Genomic DNA, 21,218 nt, shown 5'->3' with positions numbered 1-21,218 from the left:
ATTAAGAGATGACAGGAAAGGCATTCCAAGTGGAGGAACAGCAAGATAAGAGAGAAAAGGGAGATGAATATTTGGTGTTTGAGAAAACCAACCTAACTAGAACAGAAGGTTTATGTTAGGTATTCCTTTGTTAATTCAACATTTATTACATGAACAATTAATATGTGGCAACTACTGAGCTAGGTGTTATCCAGAAGCTGTATCCTCAGTGGGGGAAGCATGTAAGCTGCTGTACAATGTATCAAGTGTTACAATCTAGGGATTCCCTGGATTCTATCTATGGGAAGGCAGAATAGCAACTTCTACCCCTTTCTGAAGGGAAGCTACTAGGAGGAGATGATACCTAAACTCTCATTTGAAATCCACATGATAGCCCAAATTATGGGACTGGATGGGTACTCTGAAGGAGAATGTTGGAGCTACAGGGTAGGGCTGTACTGGGACAGTCACCACAGGAAGTCTAGCTAGTCAAGGAGACAGCGAAGGCAATGATGAAGTGGGCAAAAACAGGAGTATGTTGTCTTGTAAACAGAGGAAGGCTATTCAGAGTCAGGAGTGATCAGAACTGGAACAGGTAAGTCAAGAAGAAGAAATGAGAAAAAGCAATTGGATTTGATGAGAAAGTAGTCCCTGCAGACCTTCAGAATTGTTATTTTAGGAGAGTAGTTAGGAACAGAAACCAAATTGCAGCATGAATCTGTAAAAAAGTTTTGAATAGATACGTTGGCCATAAACCAAACAATTGACTTTTATATGGATCTACAAAGAACTGCTTAAACACTTTGCTCTTTTTGTCTTTTCAGGTTAGTAACTTCTAGTGATTTGATGAAAACTCTATCAAATTTAACTTTATTTAATGACTATCAATTAACTGTTCAGGCCACATTTAGTTTTTTGTCAGAAGCATAAAATGTTATTACTAAAATAGTATCTGACTCCAGTGGCAGTGCTACGACAAGAGCTTCTCTACTGTCTGGTCATTGTTCTCACCATTCATCACATCACTATGCCAACCTTGCTGTCTGTAAAGGAAAAGCCCAGTTTTCCTTCAGTGTAGGGAAAAATCCAGTTCTCCCTACTGTGGGTTTCTTCCCTTTGTGTCTCTTTTACTTTTACACAGAACACTTCACTTCTGTCACTTCTGGTTACCAATGTGAGAAGGCTTTTCCCCACAACAAGCAATTCTCTGTGATACCAGCTGAGTGGCCTGCAACTTAACTCAGTTTTGACACTATCGATCCAGAGATAGTGTCAGATCCCACAGGTTAAAGGCTCAGTCCCACAAGACTTCCCCCACCTCCCACTTCAGGCACCAGTCCCAAGCCCAGGTTATCACCTGTTCTTCTGATCAACTGGCTATAGATTGGAGGTTCTAACAACCCCCCCCCCCCGCCTTGGGTTCAAAAATTTACTACAGTACCACACAGAACTCCGGGAATGAGTACAGTTATTTACCTTTACCAGTTTATTAAAGGACATTATAAAGGGTCAGATGAACAGTCAGATAAAGAGATACATAAGGTGAGGTCTGGGAAGGTCCCAAGTGCAGGAGCTTCTGTCCCTCTGGAGTTAGGGTGTGTCACCTTCTCGATATTGGATGTGTGCACCATCTGGAAGCTCCCCGAGCCTCATACTTTTGCTTTTTTGTGGAGGCTTCATCACATAGGCTTGAGATTGATCATTAACTCCATTTTTACCCTTCTGCCTTCTCAAGGGAATGGGGGACAGGGTTGAAAAGTCCAAGCTTCTAACCATGACTTGGTCTTTCTGGGGACCAGCTGTCATCCAGAAGTCCAGTCAGAGTCACCTCAGTAGAACAAAAGACACTCCTATCACTTGGGAAATTATGAGGATTTCAGGAGCTCTGTGGCAGGAACAGAGGTTAAAGACCAGTATTAGAACAAGAGATGCTCCTAATGTTTTTATCACTTAAAAAATTACAAGGGTTTTAGGAGCTCTGTGCCAGGAACTGGGGACAGAGACCAATATATATTTTCTATCATCTCACATTGTCCTTTTGTCAATGCAGGAAACCAAAGATAAACTCAAAGAGACAACAACAAAATTAACTCAAGCAAAGGAAGAAGCAGATCAAATTCGGAAAAATTGTCAGGATATGATAAAAACATATCAGGTATGCTTAAATTTTTGAATAGATTAGTAACAAATTATGCCAGATATCAGTACTCTTGTTTCATAAATTTTTGTATCTACAATATTCGAAGTGTGGAATAGATTTGGTAGGGCAGCTAAATTAAATACAGGCTGTTTCCTATGTTAAAGTACTTGCAGGTTAAATAGAGATCTTACTAGAGAAGTTTTCAACCAAATAAAAACACTAGAAAACGTTAGAAGAATGAAGAGTACAAGAAAATGTATAACTTAAAAAAAGAGCCCATTCTATTATGTTATATATGTTAAGTATGCTCTTCTAGTTGGTGCAAAATTGACGTATTTAAAATATTTGAATACAGTCATCAATTTTACATACATGAGCTATGTATTTCACGATGAGGAAACTTAATTGCAAAAGCCTTCTTCACATTTCAAAGCATAAAACTTTAAAAATTGTCATACTTTTGTCATTTCTTTCCCATTAGGAATCAGAAGAAATTAAATCAAATGAGCTTGATGCCAAGCTTAGAGTCACAAAAGGAGAACTTGAAAAACAAATGCAAGAAAAATCTGACCAGCTAGAAGTGAGTAGCTTTGTTCTTTGTATACCTTGGATGGTATAATATAGAGGAGAGAAACAACAAGTACTTATTGCCAGCTACTTTAAGGCCTTCTGGAAGGAGCAGGTAATAAATTTTAGATCTGGTTTAGTATATAATGATTTGTGGTTTCTTTTAAACTTTTTTAAAGATGCATCATGCCAAAATAAAGGAACTAGAAGATCTGAAGAGGACATTTAAGGAGGGCATGGATGAGCTACGAACACTGAGAACAAAGGTAATTCAGTCTTTAGTCATGACTCCAGAGGAAGGATAACTATCTTTAATTTTGTACTCATTCTGATTTTTAAATCTTGGGGAAAGGATATTTATATAGAAATATTTCAAAATCAAATAGTAGCATGTCAATTCCCTAGCAACAAAATTGACTCTTAGAGAAATAAAAGTGTCTTCCATTTCAGTCCCTTTAAAGTGTTTGCCAAACATTCCTGTTTCACAGCACATTTGCTTTATCTATAAGTTATCCTTGGTCCTCTGTTACATGGGCTTTAGAGCTGTGTCAGAAAATAATAGAAAGGGACTGCCCTGGTGGCGCAGTGGTTAAGAATCTGCCTGCCAATGCAGGGGACACAGATTCGAGCCCTGGACTGGGAAGATCCCACATGCCACGGAGCAACTAAGCCCGTGTGCCACAACTGCTGAGCCTGTGCTCTACAGCCCGTGAGCCACAACTACTGAGCCTGCGTGCCTGTGTTCCGCAACAAAGAGAAGCCACCACAATGAGAAGCCTGTGCACCGCAACAAAGAGTAGCCCCGCTTGCTGCAACTAGAGAAAGTAGAGAAAGCCTGCACGCAGCAATGAAGACCCAATGCAGCCAAAAATAAATAAATAAAATTAATTAATGAGAAAAGAAAAGAAAGAAAATAATAGAAAACCTTTACATTTCTCCTAGGTATATTTAATAGTCTTGTATACAGTTTTTTAAAAAAATGTTTGCTTGCTTGTTTATTTATTTATTTATTTGACTGCGTTGGGTCTTAGTTGCAGCACACAGGATCTTCATTGCATCATGCGGGGTCTTTCGTTGTGGCATGTGGGCTCTTCATTGCAGCGTGCAGGCTTCTCTCTAGTGTGGCACGCGGACTCAGTAGTTGCAGCATGCGGGCTCTCTTAGTTGCGGGCTCTCACGTGGGCTCTAGAGCACGCAGGCTAAGTAGTTGCGGTGCATGGGCTTAGTTGCCCTGCAGCATGGGGGATCCTAGTTCCCTGACCAGGGATTGAACCCACATCCCCTGCATTGGAAGGCAGATTCTTAACCACTGGACCACCAAGGAAGTCCCTTGTATACAGTTTTAATTTCTAACAACCTCTTAAATCTTTTCCAGTGTTATGGTTCTCATTTTAAGAATATTTGCCCTTTTAATATAAGTGTGAAATATGTTATCATTATATATCTTTCATTTATTTAGAAATAGGCTTTTAGGTAACCACCTTGAATTTGCGATCACTTAATAATTTTTAAAGTGTCTTTCATGTACCTTTCTATTTGTTCTTCATGCCAGTACTTTGAGGCAGATAGGGAACGTACATCCTCTTTTCAGATGAGAAAATGGAGATTCAGCCAGAATGAAGTGGCATGTTAAAAATCCCATGACTAAATCATGAGAAATCTGAGACTGAAACCCAAGACTGTTAACTTCCTATTATATTTTCTTCATGTTAATTAATATTGCTTCAGAATTTAGCTTAGATTATTAATATATAACCACTGTCTGAAATAGCTAATAAAGAACAAGAAAATATTGTTTGTAGTTTAACTCAATTATGATGATTTGATAGGTAAAATGTCTAGAAGATGAACGATTGAGAACAGAAGATGAATTATCAAAATATAAAGAAATTATTAATCGCCAAAAAGCTGAAATTCAGAATTTATTGGACAAAGTGAAAATTGCAGGTCAGATACAGGAGCAGCATCAAAGGTATAAAATGAGCAACTTCTGTTTATGCTAATCGACAGGCTTTTTGATTCTACCTTGTTTCTGTTTTTAAATGCAATTGTTGCATTAAATAAGAGTAATTTTATATTTTACTAGATAAAAAAAACTTTAATTCCTGTCTTCATTTGAACTTATTTTGGGTTTTCTTTGTAGTTCCCATCACGGCTTCTAAAAATCAAAGTTTATATTCCCTAAATATTGGCAGTAGTTTTTTTTTTTTTTTGGCAGTAGTTATTTATAAGACAGAATGGATTGTAGTTTTTTATCCATTCCTTAGCTTTCAAATTCTATTACTTATACACAGTATAAGTAGGTTTTCTTCGAAGAGATAGATATGTATCTATGTCTATATCTTTGCATGTATGTAGCTCAAGGTCAGGAGGTAACATTATTCCTTGGCTTCTTTTCTTTTTTTTTATAAATTTATTTTATTTATTTTTGGGGGCTGCTTTGGGTCTTTGTTGCTACACACGGGCTTTCTCTAGTTGCGGTAAGTGGGAGCTACTCTTTGTTGTGGTGCGCATGCTTCTCATTGTGGTGGCTTCTCGTTGCAGAGCATGGGCTCTAGGCATGTGGACTTCAGTAGTTGTGGTGCGTGGACTCAGTGGTTGTGGCTCGTGGGCTCTAGAGTGCAGGCTCAGTAGTTGTGGCTCATGGGCTTAGTTGCTCCGCAGCATGTGGGATCTTCCTGGAGCAGGGCTCGAACCTGTGTCCCCTGCATTGGCAGGCGGATTCTTAACCACTGCGCCACCAGGGAAGTCCTATTCCTTGGCTTCTTATAAAGCCATTTAGCTAAATTCTACTTACGACATTACCTGAGAGAGCCTGGATTCAGGCTGGATCCAGATACCTTCTTCTTCATACCCTAGCAACACCCAGGGTGCTGAGTGTTGCTGAAGAAATCCTCAAGATCATCCAGATTGATGCTGCTATAAATTCATGGTTAGCAACCAACCTCAACTGGGAATCCTAATGCACCTCCAGTCCTACCATATGTCCTTAGTCAGAGCCTTCTCCCCATCTTCTTAGCATTATTCCAAACCTTACTGCTTTCTTCACACTTCTGATCTTCCCTCTCACCTTGCTCTTTACTCTTGTCAGGCGATTACCTCTTACTTCACAGAAAAAAAGGGAGCTGTCAGGTGACAGTTCTCTCAACCTCTTGCTATCAGTCCTATGAACTTGCCTGCATCTGCAGTCATTTCTCTTTTCCTTCTGTTATTATGGAAGAAATGTTCCTATTCTTTCTGAATCAAATTGTGGTCCCTACTCCTACTGTGGATCCCATGCTCTTCTGCCTTCTCAGGGTCTTTCTTGATTATTCCTTCTTTATCCTTTATCTCTTACCTCCCTCTTTTTACTGACTTTTCTTCTTTCTACATTTAAATATTATATCTTAAAAACATCAAAACTCCTATGATCTCCTTTCTCCCTTTCTTCACAACCAAAAATGTCTTTATAGAATCATCTGTGCTTGTTCTCCATTTCTTCACATGCTTTGTTCTTCTGTTCCTCTCCATTTATTCTAATGCCCTAGCATTCCATTACAAACTGCTAATGCATCCTTAAATATAGTAGATATTTCCCAGATTAAGCCTTGCTTGAATTTTCAGTATGGACACACTAAGCCCATTACCTTTCTTGACATGCTCTGTTCTTTTGGCTTCATTTCCTTGTACTTTCCTGGTGTTCCTCCCCACTTTCTGGCCAATCTTTTCTGTCTCCTTGGCAGCCTTCTCTTTATGTCATAAAGCTGTTTTTTGTTCTTATTTTATTATAACGCTGGGTGATCCTAACTCTTTCAGTAGTGTGCTGCAGGACCTTCAAGTTAATTATCATCAACCCTTTTTGCTGAGCTCCAGATACACAAGTATCAAAGACACCTCAAACTTATAATATGTCCAATACTGATTCATGTATCTTGTCCACAAATATGCTTCTCTGATGTTCCTGAGATGAATGATGAGTGTGACATCCACATGATTTTCCAACCCAGGAACCTGGGAGTTACCCTTGGCTCTTCTTTCCTTTCCCTCACACATGTAACCAGTCACAAAATATTTTTGATGCTAACTCTTTAATATCTTTCAAATCCATTTACTGTTTACATCCCCACTGCTGCTACCATTGTCCAACCCATTATCAGCTCTCCTGGCAAACTGCCAGGGCTTCTAAACTGTTTTGTTTTTTTGCTTCCCTTTTAGTCTGTTTCCTACACTGTGGTTAGGATAATCTTTTTTACAAAGGAAATCTCAAACCTCTCAATGATTTCCCATTGCCTCAAGGATTGCCTAGTGAGTTCAGATGGCTTAACATGGCTTGGAAGATCATTAGTAACCTTGCTTCTCCCTCTGTGCCTTCTCCTTCTTTATTCTGTATTTCAGCAATAGTTGGTTAACAAATGTTAATTAATTGTCTCCTAGATGCCGAGCCCTGTGCTAAGTGCTAGGATATAGTACTGTCCTTATCCTCATTGGTATTGAACATCTGTTTGTTAGTACCAACAAGAAGTCATTCTCTTGTTCCCTTCCCAGCTTTGCACATACTGTTTCCTCTACCTGGAACATATTTTGTTTTCCCACTCACTGTTACTTTCCCTTTAGCTCAGGAATTAGCAAACTATGGCCCAGAAGCCAAATCCAGCTCACTGCCTCTTTCTGTCAATAAACTTTTTTTGGGGAACACAGCCACTCTCATTCCTTTATGTATTATGTGTGGCTGCTTTCACACTACAGTGGCAGAGTTATAAACAGTTGTAACAAAGGCCATATGCTCCAGAAGCCTACATTGTTTGCTGTGTGGGCCTTTTATAGGAGAAGTTTGCTAACCCTTTGAATATTAGTTTACTCATCACTTACACTAGCTTAGGTGGCCCACTCTGTGCTTTCATCATCAAAAATGTTTTTTCACACTACTTGACTAAAAGTTCTTTGAAAGCAGGGGCCATGTCAGTCTTGCTTATGTATATTCCCAGCTCTTAGTTCCTAGCATATATTAGGCATTCATAGTAATCCAAATAAATATTTGGATGAATGAATAAAAGTACCTTCATAAAGAATTTCATTTGATGAAAATTCTCAAACCATTAATGTCTTTTAATAGTTTAATTTTTTTCTTAATTGTGAACTTTGTTTTCTAGAGGTAAACAAGAAATTGAAAATTTGAAGGAAGAAGTGGAAAGTCTTAATTCTTTGATTAATGACCTACAAAAAGACATCGAAGGCAGTAGGAAAAGAGAATCTGAGCTACTACTGTTTACAGAAAAGCTCACTAGTAAGAATGCACAACTTCAATCTGAATCCAATTCTTTGCAGTCACAGTTTGATAAACTTTCCTGTAGTGAAAGTCAGTTACAAGGCCAATGTGAACACATGAAACAGACAAATATTAATTTGGTAAGTATAAGTGTACATTTAACTTTTAAAGCAACATAGCAAGTAGCACAAATTAAATTTCCCTAAAAGCATAAACTTAATGGTAGTTGATTAAACTCTTTTTTTTTTTTTGGCACTGACTTTCTGATAATTTCAAATGCTATGAGAAATGTCAGTTTTTCCTTTCAACTTATGTAGTTTATAATAAAAATTTTTCCCTAACATCGTTAGGAAGAAATATTTCACTTTTGAAAGTAAGAAAACCAGGGTTTTTTTGTTATTCCTAACTGGATTTATTATATATTTCTTAAAAGAACTTTAAATTTCTATATTTTTATAGCTTAAAAATGGTTTAATATTTCCAAGTAGTGAGAGTATCTTCAGGTTACTCATAAAAATAATTTGAGACTTTAAACCAGAAATAGAGACATGAAAAAAAAAATACAGAGACCTGTATCACATGTTGTTTTACATGTATAGAATGGCAGATGCATTAATATATCCCCCTGCGTTACTGTATAAAGAATTTGAGGAGCTCAGTAAACAAAACCTGATAATGAGTGATGACAGAAGAATTTACTATGAAAGACCTAGTATTTTTAAGGTTTTAAACTGAACAGTAATTGAAACAGATATTAAAGTTGGTATTTTTTATCTTATTTAATATTTAGGAAAGTAGATTGTTAAAAGAAGAAGAACTGCGAAAAGAGGAAGTCCAGACTCTGCAAGCTGAACTCACTTGTAGACAAACCGAAGTCAAAACATTGAGTACCCAGGTCGAAGAATTAAAAGATGAATTAGTAACTCAAAGACGTAAACATGCCTCTAGTGTCAAGGATCTTACCAAACAACTTCAGCAAGGTATAAAATTTTTCTACACTTAGACCTTGAATGTTTTTGTTTCTTTTCACTGTTAAGGATTTATAGAAAAAGTATATTTTACATCAGTTTCTCCCACATTGATTAGAGCTGTGTGTTCTTTTTAATGTATTAATGTTAATAAACCACATGGCTGACCTTCTTGTAGTTCCATGAATAGTTTATAGCATGTTCTATGTTAAAAGACATTTATTCACAGAACCACAAAATGTAGGAATTGAGAAAGTACCTTACCAAGGCAGTAGTGTCTAGACTTTGTTGATCACATACTGCTGTCAATAAAAAAGTATTTAAGTATTTGTTCTCCAATTTGTAGCTAGTTATTTGTAAATTTTAAACATGTATTACTCTAGTTTATGCACATTAGAAAAACATGAAAAATACAAATTTAAAAAGATTAGATTAAATATAAGTATAAATAGAGTTCTGATATTTTCTCCCTACCCTTGTCTGTGAGTTGTTTTGTGCAGCATCTAGGATACCTGCCCCCACCTTGTAGACCTCTCACTTAGAGATCATTGAACCCTAACCCTTATTCTTAGGGGAAACTGAGACCCAGAAAGGTTATAAATTACCTGGACACAACAATTAACATCTAGAACTGGAACCCAGATTTCTTACATTTAAAAATTCATACAAATTGGGAGTCTGTGCTATGTGATTGGATACAAAGATGAATAAGAGATGTATTCTGACATCCTATTCTCTACTATTCCCCACTGCTTTATTTGTATTAAAATAGGGTGAAATATAGTAATATGGTAAAAGAGACTTAGTATTTACTTAATATAAATATATTCAGATATTTGCCATAAGAATTTAGTTTGTTTTCATAGATGTGATTGAAGGGAAATTTGGGGGAAATTTGTGGTAGTGTAGAGCTCTTCGAAATCTTTCAGGACTCCAAAAGTTAGGTTCTGTGTACCTAAGTGATGCCTGTATCAGTTGTTATCATAATGTTGTTTCCATATATTTTGTATATGACCTGTACATTTCTAGATGTCATTTTATATGAATGACCCTACAGCCCTCCTTTTGAAAGTACATGTTCAAGAAATTTCTCTTGTTGTTTATGCCGTTTTGGCCTAAGTGATTTTAGCAATTAAAATCAGAGATAGTGGGGGCCAGTGGTCATGACAGTTGTCACAAGTAATCCATTTCTTTTTCCTGCAGCACGAAGAAAGTTAGATCAGGTTGAGAATGGAAGCTATGATAAAGAAGTCAGCAGCATGGGAAGTCGTTCTAGTTCATCAGGTGAAAAACTAATGTTTTTACAGTTGTTTTTTAGTGATTGATTATAAAAAGAAATAGCATTTTTCGGGAATTCCCTGGTGGTCCAGTGGTTAGGGCTCTGTGCTTTCACTGCCGAGGGTGTGGGTTCAATCCCTGGTCAGGGAACTAAGATCCCATGAGCCGCGGCATGGCCAAAAAAAAAAAGGAAAAGAAATAGGATTTTTTGTTTAAAAAGTATCGATATGCTTTTCTTTAATTTTGAATTATAAAAAGCAGTAGTTGTACATAATTATGTTGTAAAAAGTATTTCCAGTTAAATGTTTAATCATTAGACAGGGTTTCAAGTTTGTCATGGGTTTCTATACCATCTGTCTCCCTACCTCCTTTTCCGTACCTGCTTCTTTATTCTGTGCAACAGTTTACTCTTCCATTTTTAAATTCAGATTTGTATCCATCTATAGAGAGATTTGGTGTAGTATGCTCTTTTGTTTTCTTTTAATTTTATATTACTTTTAACACCTGAGAGCTAATGAAATGGTCATCATTATATATCAGATTTTATATATATATATGTATGTGTGTGTGTGTGTGTATTTTTAAATCTTTTTGCTTTTCTCATGGTAAATATACCTATAGTCTAAAGCAAAAATTGAATCTATAAAATTATGATCAGTAGCACTGTGAAAATTATAATTGGCAAAATATCAGCATATTTACCATTTTTGGAATGCCAGGAACCGTGCTAAATGTTTTAAACATATCATTTACTCACAGAACAGCCATGTGAAATAAGTGTTGTATTCCCATTTTACAGATGGGGAAACTTAAGATTCATAGTGGTTGCATGACTTTCCCAAAATCCACAGTAACAGAACTCTCAGGCTCTGGAGTCTGCACGCCACTACATACACTGCCTCCCAGGAGTTGCACATTAGGGGAAAAAACATCATCAACTGTTACAATAGTGGGAAAATTGTGTAGTAGAAAGAACATGGGTTTGAGATTACACATTGGGTATTTAGATCCCAGCTCTACCATTTATTTGTGCATTACCTTGGATAAGATATATTACTTGTCTTAAATCTACATAATAGGGTTAGGAAAAAAATGTGTCTTTGTAGGATAAAAAGGATTAGAAATTCTTCTCAAATAATATTGGTAAAAATAATAGCTAACATGTACTTAGTGCATACTATATATGCTGTTCATGCACTTCAGACATGTTAACTAATTTAATGAGGATAACAGTCCTACGAGGCAAATCATATTATGATTCACATTTTGAAATGAAGTGACCTTGATACAGAGAGTTAACTTGTCCAAAGTCACACAGCTTGAAAGTGGAGAAGTAAGATTTGAACCTAGGAAGACTGGTTCCAGAGCTTAACCCACTGGCTATATTCTGTCTTCTGTCTTTATCTGTGTCTGTCTCAGTTTAATTTTGGTGTCACTTCAGACTTGTTTTTCTGACTTTTCTGGAATTTCTCATTTCTCTATTGCACTTACTCATTCTGTTCCTGAGAGACATACTAGACCCTTCTTCCTTCCTCCCTCCCTCCCTCCCTCCCTCCATCCCTCCCTCCCTCCCTCCCTCCCTCCCTCCCTCCCTTCCTTCCTTCCTCCCTTCCTCCCTTCCTTATTTATGGCTGCCTTCGGCCTTCATTGCTGTGCACAGGCTTTCTCTAGTTGCCGTGAGTAGGGGCTACTCATTGTTGTGGTGCACGGGCTTCTCATTGTGGTGGCTTCTCTTGTTGAGAAGCACAGGCTCTAGGCACGTGGGCTTCAGTAGTTTTTTTTTTTTACATCTTTATTGGAGTATAATTGCTTTACAATCGTGTGTTAGTTTCTGCTTTATAACAAAGTGAATCAGTTATACATATGTTCCCATATCTCTTCCCTCTTGCGTCTTCCTCCCTCACACCCTCCCTATCCCACCCCTCTAGGTGGTCACAAACCACCGAGCTGATCTCCCTGTGCTTTGCGGCTGCTTCCCACTAACTATCTATTTCACGTTTGGTAGTGTATATATGTCCATGCCACTCTCTCACTTTGTCACAGCTTACCCTTCCCCCTCCCCATATCCTCAAGTCCATTCTCTAGTAGGTCTGTGTCTTTATTCCTGTCTTACCCCTAGGTTCTTCATGACATTTTTTTTTCTTAAATTCCATATATATGTGTTAGCATAAGGTATTTATCTTTCTCTTTCTGACTGACTTCAGTAGTTTTGGCACACGGGCTTAGTTGCTCTGTGGCATGTGGGATCTTCCCGGACCAGGGATTGAACCCGTGTCCCCTGCATTGGCAGGCAGATTCTTAACCACTGTGCCACCAGGGAAGCCCTAGACCCTTTTTTCTATCATCAATGTATTCAGAAACGAACTCAGGTCACGTATGACTTGTGTTCTGTACCCAACTCTGTTAAATTGAATATGTGAAAATGATACTAGAAGAAATAATATATGAGATTAGAGTTGACTTCAGACTAAGTACAATAAGTGGATTTTTTTTGTCTTCAGGGTCCCTCAATGCTCGAAGCAGTGCAGAAGATCGATCTCCAGAAAATACTGGGTCGTCAGTAGCTGTAGATAACTTTCCAGAAGTAGACAAGGCCATGCTGATTGAGAGGATAGTAAGGCTGCAAAAGGCACATGCTCGGAAAAATGAAAAGATAGAATTTATGGAGGATCACATCAAACAATTGGTGGAAGAAATTAGGAAAAAAACAAAGTATGTATTATTATGGTACTGTAATCTGTGTTCAAAATACCATTATTCACATGGTAAAGTTATTGTGTTCAAAATTAGTCATATCAAGAGTTTTTCTTTCAAAAAATAGTTCTTAAAACTATAGTCATTCAGTTCCCAATCTTTTACTGATAACTTATTTATGTTCTAGGTTTTGGGACTACAGACATTAAAGAAAACACAGGTCTTTCCTTTAAGGTGATACAGAGTTCAGTAGACACTAATTTTTTAAGATACTAAAATACCTTTGGACTTAAAAACAGATAGTGCTCTACTTAGCTTTTTATTTTCAAGATGGTGGTTTTAAGAGATACTGGGGTTGTGGATTATCATTCCTGTTGGGCAGGACATAGTGAGTTATTATTGGGCATCTACTAAATATAGTAGAGAAATATAAATATAAGGCACTGTGCCTGTGACTTAACAGTATCTCATTGATTTCTTAAAACTACCCAGGGAGAGAATGAGTCCTCTAGTTCAGGGGTCCCCAACTCCCGGCAATGCAGGCTCCCCATCGCTCGCATTACTGCCTGAAGTAGCCCACCCCACGCCCCAGGCCGTGGAAGAACTGTCTTCCACTAAACTGGTCCCTGGTGCCAGAAAGGTTGGGGACCACTGTGTCTAATTTGATAGGTTAATTAATTGGGGCTCAGGTCAAATTACTAAATGTTCCAGAGTCACCACTCATCCTGTAAGTGACAGACCGAGAGTTGGAAATCCAAACCCAGCTCTGACTGGCTCCAGAGCCTGTGCTGGGCCAAATTCCTCTCACAGATACCATATTCATTTAAGTAATATTGTGGGTCTTTACCCATGACTTAAAAATTTTTATTTTGAAATAAGTTTAGACTTAGAGAAAAATTTGCCCATGACTTTTAAACGAAAAAGAGTAAAACACAGTTTTAAGTTTAATGACAGGAAAATAGAAAATATTAACTGAAACTGGAACAATAAATTGCTCACATATTTTGATTTAAAGTAATAAGGAAAAAATAGAAAAGCAATGTTTATATATCTTTAATCTAAATACCATGTTAGAACGAAAATGGGATTGTTTAAGAAACCATCTGAATAAGGAAAACCCCTTTATTTGCTAATATAGTTCTGTCATTAACTAATAGATAATTACTTTATGCTAATCATCTTTAAGCTTATGATTAGTTGACTCTTGCAAATTACAGTGTTTGTAATTCTGCAAGGCATAACTGATAGTGTCGTTTTATTTTGCAGAATAATTCAGAGTTACGTTTTACGAGAAGAATCAGGCACACTTTCTTCAGAGGCATCTGATTTTAACAAAGTCCATTTAAGTAGACGGGGTGGCATCATGGCATCTTTATACACATCCCATCCAGCTGATAGTGGATTAACATTGGAACTCTCTTTGGAGATCAACCGAAAACTACAGGCTGTTTTGGAGGATACGTTATTGAAAAATATTACTTTGAAGGTATTTGTATTTCTCATTCACTTACCAACCAATAAACATGACAAAAATGGTGCCTCTTTCATAGTTCGATCCAACACATGGATGGACTATTTCTGTAATGCAGGGTAGCCGTTTTTTCCGTATATAAAATTTTGTGTTTTTCTCTTTTTGAAAAGTACAATTTTTTAAATTAGCAGGAAAGAAAGAAATAGCAAAAAAATCAGTTTAGCTGTTGGATAGACGCTAAGATGAGTCATTTACCGAGTCATTTACTTTGCAGTGGGTGGCCTTTGACATATATTACAATTAGTTATAATTGATTACTGAGACTTTAAGATTGAGGCATTTATTTTCTAATGTATTCCAGCTTTATTTTATTTTTTGCAGCTGTTATCTGACCCAGCTATTCTATCTGTGCTGTCTGGGCCTTGATGGTTAGTAATGGATTTAAAAAATAATTTTTTTAATCTGGTAATATTTTTAGGCACTAAAATTTGCTATAGCTTCAGTAAAAAGAGTTTCTGACTCTGAAGTGTACAGGATTACTTTACTGAAAACAGCCGTGTGCCTAGTTTATCTCGCATGGCATTTAAGACTGTCACTGTTTCAGTTCAGAATTTAGGCAAAAATAGTTCAAACTGAATCTTTTTACTTATTATACTTAGTAGTTCTGTTTTCTTTTCCCTCTTTTTCCAATTGTTAAAGGAAAATCTGCAAACACTTGGAACAGAAATAGAACGTCTTATTAAACACCAGCATGACCTAGAGCAGAGGACGAAGAAAACCTAACACAAAGTTCTTCCTCAGTAAACAGACAAAAGCTACACAAGGAGCAGGTGCCATTGCCCAGTATTGTTGGAAACTTTTCCCTGCTTTGTGTGTCAGCCAGTAAAAAATTTGTTTTGCTTCATCTGTATAAAAAAGTACCTTTTTACAATACAAGTGCATTGCTGTGTATACTGTAAGAATGTAAGCTTTGATGAAACTTGTTTTTGTGTGGTGACAGCCTGTCATTGAATCAGAACAACTTATTTAATTTGCTGATAGTCATATGAAGTGCTGAACATTATGACAAGGGCTTTTGAAAACCCCTTCTCCGTATTTCTTCCCTTTAAAATATATAATCTCAAAAATGATTTCACTTTTTAAAATTATGCATGAAAGGACAGGTGTTAATCATTCAGTAATATGCTGTTTCTCCAACATGAAGAAAACTAAAGAAGTGATTAAAAACTTGTTTTCTTTCTAATATAACATTTGCTTGTGTGTTAGGGATGCCAATGAGTTCTTAAACCATTTGATTTTAATGGAAGCTAATAGGAAAGCTAGCTTTTGGTAACTAGCAATGATCAGGCATTGTATGCCCCTGTCAGGTTTCCTTATTTGTGCTAGGTACATTTTTTTCAGATTCGAATTGAGTTAATAGTTGAGTTTTTTAAATCTCCAGTTACATAAAATATGATTTTAAATAATCTGCTCATTTAGAGAATTCCTGTGGACTTCAGTTATATTTTAAAATGTGAAATGGATAAGTCTCATTAGAACAGAGAGATGAATAATGGATTCTTTGAAACTGAAGTACTTTAGTTTTACTGACATCAAGTATAAAGATAAATTTAAGATATTTATAAAGAACCAGTTCCCAAGAAAATCCAGCATATGGCACTGTTAACCATTTTATCTGTTCACCATTCTTTACTGTTGGTATAATTACATATTATAGTGGGGTGATCTTACAGTCCCCAGATATGATGTGTTTGGTATATTTATTTAAAATACAAAATAATTACATCTCCGTAACCAAAGGAATTTTAGAACCAAATTTATGTATCCTGTTGGAGTTTTACAATATTTATGATGTACACTTAAATGTTGACAGTCATAGTATCAGTATTTCTGTCATTGAATTTTTTTCTCACCTCTTGTAATTTCTCACTTATTTTAATTTGTGTGTGTGGTTTTTCACATTTCATTATATTCAGATAATTTCTGTAGTAGATACCTTGGCACATACACAGATGTTGCAGCAAGCCTCATTTTCGTTTTGGATTTTCGCCAACTTCTTTCTCCCCTTAACAGAATTAAGCTTTGCGGTGGATTAAAAGCCTTTAAAGAATTGTGTGGCTGGGCTTCCCTGGTGGTGCAGTGGTTGAGAGTCCGCCTGCCGAAGCAGGGGACACGGGTTCGTCCCCCAGTCCGGGAGGATCCCACGTGCCGCGGAGCGGCTGGGCCCGTGAGCCATGGCCGCTGGGCCTGCGCGTCCGGAGCCTGTGTTCCACAATTGGAGAGGCCACAACAGTAAGAGGCCCACGTAGCGCAAAAAAAAAAACAAAAAAACAAGAATTGTGTGGCTTTAAAAGTTGGGCTGGGCTTATGGTGGCAATTTCCCTTTAATGTGTTTTAACTTTTTTTTTTTTAAATGAACATTGCTTAAAAAGATCAGTTACTAAGGATTAGATAATTCAATGCAGCATTTTTTCTGTATATTGAGTTATATATGTTGTCATCTAAAAACAAAATCTTTTCACTTCAGAATGGAAATACAAGTTCAGAAACATTTTATATTTAAAATAGCTATAAAACTTTTAGCCTTACCATAATGTATCTTGTTCTTTTTACCAGTAATAATTTATCAAAATAAAGAAATAAGAGGGTAAGTGCAATCACATCTGAATTATTTTCCTAGTTGTTTTTGACAATAATGTCGATACTCCCAAAGACTATTTAGAGTAGTCAACATAACTAAATTTTTATAGCTTCTTATGTGATATAGATTCATACACTACAATATTTGTTTTTTTCCTCCGAAGACACAAAATATATTAATGGAGACCAAATAGTGGTCAGAACCATAGTATTCTGTGTCTATACACCTTAAAAATATATATACATTTTTTTGCATACATATATTACATATGAAAATGAAACATTCCAATATTAACATTTGTGCCAGCATTCACTTAGAGAAGTTTAATGGTTAAACAATTTTAGAAGAATGTAATTATAAACCATATTTTGACTTATTACTTTTCCCACCCATAAATGTATGGAACTGTGGAAAACTTGAAGAAAATGCTTTATTTTCCTTTTGCTCCTTAGTTTCTACTGTATCCTTTTGTATATGGATCAGGACTGAGCAAAGTGTGTACAAAAATGTGCATTTATCAGCTCCCTCTCTCTAAACTGATTCACAGACAGATTCTGATGTAAACATTTAGAGGACCTTCTACCCATACTGTACTGAATATATGAAGAGAAGAATGGGGTGTCTAGAAAAGGAAAATGGTCCGGATAAACTTGAGATCTAGCAGAAATTTTGTTTTATGTGTTTATTATTAATTGAACACATCAAATGCTGTTTTTGTTAGCAGTATTTTGGTTTCTTTGAGCAGGAAATGATTTTTGTGTGTGTGTATATATATGTATACACTTCACTAGGTTCACTTTTAAAGTGCATACTTGCTGTGACTCCCTTTTTCCCATACCACTTCAAACGTTAGCCTGATAAGTTTTAAGGATTGAAAATGGTGGGTTTGGGCAGAAGAATGAGTTTAAACTTTAGTGTTTTTTTTTTTTAAACTTTCTATCCATAACCATTTAAAGCAGATTATCTTGAAATTAAATTTTGTCAGGCTACCAACATTTATTATTATTTATTCATGTAATAAACATGAATGAATTTATTCATGTAATAAACACAGTTATTAGAAACCTCTTATTGCCAGGCACCATACAGGGTATCATCATTATACTGGTAGACAGACCAGACAGGGCAATTCCTGTCCTTACGGAGCTTATGGTCTAGTGAAAATAGCTGGGAGGCAGTAGGAGCGGCTCTTTAAGCCTCTGCAGCTCACAACCAGCCCCTGTTGGAAGAGGGTTAATTCACTGGTGCAAGTAGGTGACCCAGAAGTCTCACTCTGGCGTGAAGCTTTGGGAAATGAATCCTTGCTGAGGTACACTGAGAGCAGATTGCTGTTTTCATGGTGGTTCTGCACGTTCCTAACTTTTTCACAGCTTGATGTTTATTCTTTAAGAAGAAGGAAAAAAATCCAAAGACTATAAAATGGTATTTGATTTTTGCCATTTTAGTAAATTATTAATGTCTACTTGATGCTTATAAAGATGAATCTAATCACATTGTCATGCATATTTCCAAACTTTGTTTTGCAGTATACTCTAAAGACTTTTACATATAATTTTAGACCACGATTTACCAGTAGAAGGAAAGAAGCACTAGAAACCATTAATATTGTAAATGTTATATATGCTACCATGGTGAAAATATTTTTATCAATCATGTTATTCCATATCATTAATTTGCCTTATGGATGCTGAGTTCAGTGGTCTATCTTCCAGTAACCTTTTTAAAACAAAACAATTCTTTTTTGACACTAAGATTGTTAATTTTTAACACCAGTTGGTGGCACTAGAAACCTGAAAATTTTCAAGGCTGAACAAGAGAAGATAATCCAAACAAAGAATTTTCAGGAAAATAAATGAAAAATATAATTGTATATTAAAGATGTATTTTCTTCTGGAATGAAATTCTTTTTTAAAATGCATATGGCTGTCCATTTTGACTATGATGAAACTTGTTTACCTTCCAAAGTTCATATATATATATGTGTGTGCATTGTACAGATAATCTTTAGTTTGATTATACTGTTCATTTTGTAAATATGTTTCTGTATAAAATGAAGCTTTTCAAGAGAATTTTATGTATATATTGTACTTATTAAATAGGTAATGCCTATTTACCAAGTTGTATTTTACTGGCATCTTTGTTTATTTATTTACGCACACCACTTGCTAACAGACTGATTCTCCAGACTTGGCAAAACCTGATACAGATTGCTTGAATTTTCTTTTTTAAACCAGATTAAGAATTTTTGCTTTCCATTTTTGTCTTTACTGATTACCATTAAAAGTCAGTGAACAATAGTCAGCAAACTGAATGCCACGTTGTATTTTAAATTTTTGTTTAAATTATTGATAGCAAAATTCGGCCTTTTATAAAAGGCCTTTTATACATGCCTGTGTGAAAATTTCTCATTGAACTTGACAAGCCAGTAATAAATTCAGATTTTCCACAAAATTATGGAACTTACTTGCCCAAATTATCCAGCTTTAACAATAAAGATCTAATACGTTCAATAAAAATATATTGAAATGGCATTAATTTCATGAAGGTAATGTGTATGGTGGATATTTCACATCACAATGTGTTTTCCATTTCTCTTAACAGTTCAAGTACACAGATTATGCAACGTTCCTTAAAGAGTTTACTATTGGAAAGAATCCCCTGAAATCAGGATCCTTGGAATAAAGGTAAAAGTAATAGAATAGAGGAAGCTTTCCTGACATCCTTAATAGTCTGCGTTCAGCAACTTGTAGATTTGTTTGCAAGAGAGGAATATATGAAAGAAGGGGGTGAGTTATTGGAAGAGTATTGGCTTACAGTTCTTCAGTGTGACCCACAGTCGTAAAAGACCGTTCCAACAAAGTTAAATCCAAGTCTGTTTCTTCTTAATAAAGTCTGCTTCAATCAATGAGTGTAGAATGAATGCACGCTTCTTCAGGACCAGCAACTTGGGAGGATGCCTCTGGCTGACCAATGCTAATGCTCTTTTAATGATTCTGAGAACAGTGTGACTAGACTTGGTGTCCCTGCCCCTGCAGAGATGCACCATTAATTCCTAAGTTACATTTAAGAGACTTGATTCTTATTTTTTAAAAGAAGCATCCACTTAAGTAGTTTTCTGTTTCTGAAGAATTTTCAGCCTTTAAATTGTCCAAAGGCCATGCTTCTTGCCAGTCAGACTTGCCAGTCTGCCCCCTAATTGTACTTCAAAAAAAAGGATAGGATGTTAGACCTGAGAGGAAAATCTCTACCATTTAACCCAGTGCAAAAAGAGTTCTATTGAAAGTTGAGGATTCACTGAAATAAGAAAACTTAGCTTGTTGAGAATCAACTTCTAGTTACATTTACTTGGGAACTATATTAAATACTAGAATGGCTTTCCACATCATCCATTTCACTGTGTAGTTTTTGCTTTTAATGACTAATTAAAGGCCCAAGGACAGGAAATTGTGTGTATGTGTTTTCAGCATCCTTATGCTTTACTTGTCCCAAGAAATAGCAGTTAAACCTGCCACAGTAGCTATTGTTTCTTTGGCGGTTTCTTCTTTATGAAGTCTGACCAGGGAAGATACCCCCAAATGTCCACTACCTCTGATGCCCTTGATCTAGTCTGCCTGCCCACATGAAACACTTGCAGCTCTATTCCCACCAGAGCCCCCATAGATCCCATCTCCCCTCAAAAAACAGGTCCCTAGGAGTCCATGCTAAAGGAGGCTGTTGCTTTGGGCTCTGAACTGACTTCTTCCTGGATTTTGTGTTTTGTTTTGGGGTTAATTTGGGGCAAGCCTGGAGGGATTGGAGGGAGACCCTGCTGGGACTTGCCGGCCAAGAAGAGTCTGTTCCTGGCTTTCCTAATTGAAATTCAGAACCCACTTTCTTATAGAAATCGTATTTTGAAACAGTGACTGACTAAGTCTTATCAAAATTTATGAGTAAAAAGGCTTTGTGTGCTTGCCTGTAACATTTATTACCTTTTTTCTTTATGTGGTTAAATGCCTTCTAAGCTCCAAGGCACCAACTTTCAAAAAAAGTTAAAGCAGAGGCTTGGAAGCATAACTTCATGGCAGAATGGTGCTCCACATGCTCAAGCCCCAGGTGCCTTCTGAGAGACTGGATGATCCAGTATCACAGTCTGACAAAGGTGTTGTGAAGTTTAAGCAGTCTGAGTAACTTGTTTGCAAAGTGCATACTCTGAAGCACAAACGTTGCTGATGGTTTTTAAAGATCGCACTCTACCT

General features: G+C 36.5%; 1 protein-coding gene across 4 annotated transcripts in view; it reads left to right on the top strand.

Annotated features, from left to right (window-relative positions):
- The window catches only part of CCDC186 (coiled-coil domain containing 186), a 47,763-nt gene extending 28,652 nt beyond the window's left edge, over window positions 1–19,111 (top strand). For 3 of the 4 annotated variants that reach the window (XM_089898199.1, XM_022568704.2, XM_089898201.1), the window contains 10 exons: window positions 2,030–2,134; window positions 2,601–2,699; window positions 2,866–2,952; window positions 4,516–4,658; window positions 7,816–8,071; window positions 8,722–8,911; window positions 10,103–10,183; window positions 12,679–12,889; window positions 14,138–14,357; window positions 15,042–19,111. In XM_089898199.1, the coding sequence (XP_089754325.1) occupies window positions 2,030–2,134; window positions 2,601–2,699; window positions 2,866–2,952; window positions 4,516–4,658; window positions 7,816–8,071; window positions 8,722–8,911; window positions 10,103–10,183; window positions 12,679–12,889; window positions 14,138–14,357; window positions 15,042–15,125 (1,476 nt within the window). In that variant the 3' untranslated portion in view covers window positions 15,126–19,111. The remainder of the gene's footprint in view (window positions 1–2,029; window positions 2,135–2,600; window positions 2,700–2,865; window positions 2,953–4,515; window positions 4,659–7,815; window positions 8,072–8,721; window positions 8,912–10,102; window positions 10,184–12,678; window positions 12,890–14,137; window positions 14,358–15,041) is intronic. The other variant, XM_089898200.1, reaches the window with a different exon arrangement.
- The last annotated feature ends 2,107 nt before the right edge of the window (window positions 19,112–21,218 follow it).

This window comes from Delphinapterus leucas, chromosome 16 (genome assembly GCF_059928025.1).
Source record: "Delphinapterus leucas isolate spDelLeu-1000000601 "Yukka" chromosome 16, BTC_Dleu_Yukka2, whole genome shotgun sequence".
NCBI classification, from domain to species: domain Eukaryota; kingdom Metazoa; phylum Chordata; class Mammalia; order Artiodactyla; family Monodontidae; genus Delphinapterus; species Delphinapterus leucas.
Note: the sequence above shows the minus strand (reverse complement) of the source record. Positions and strands in the feature narration are given on the sequence as shown.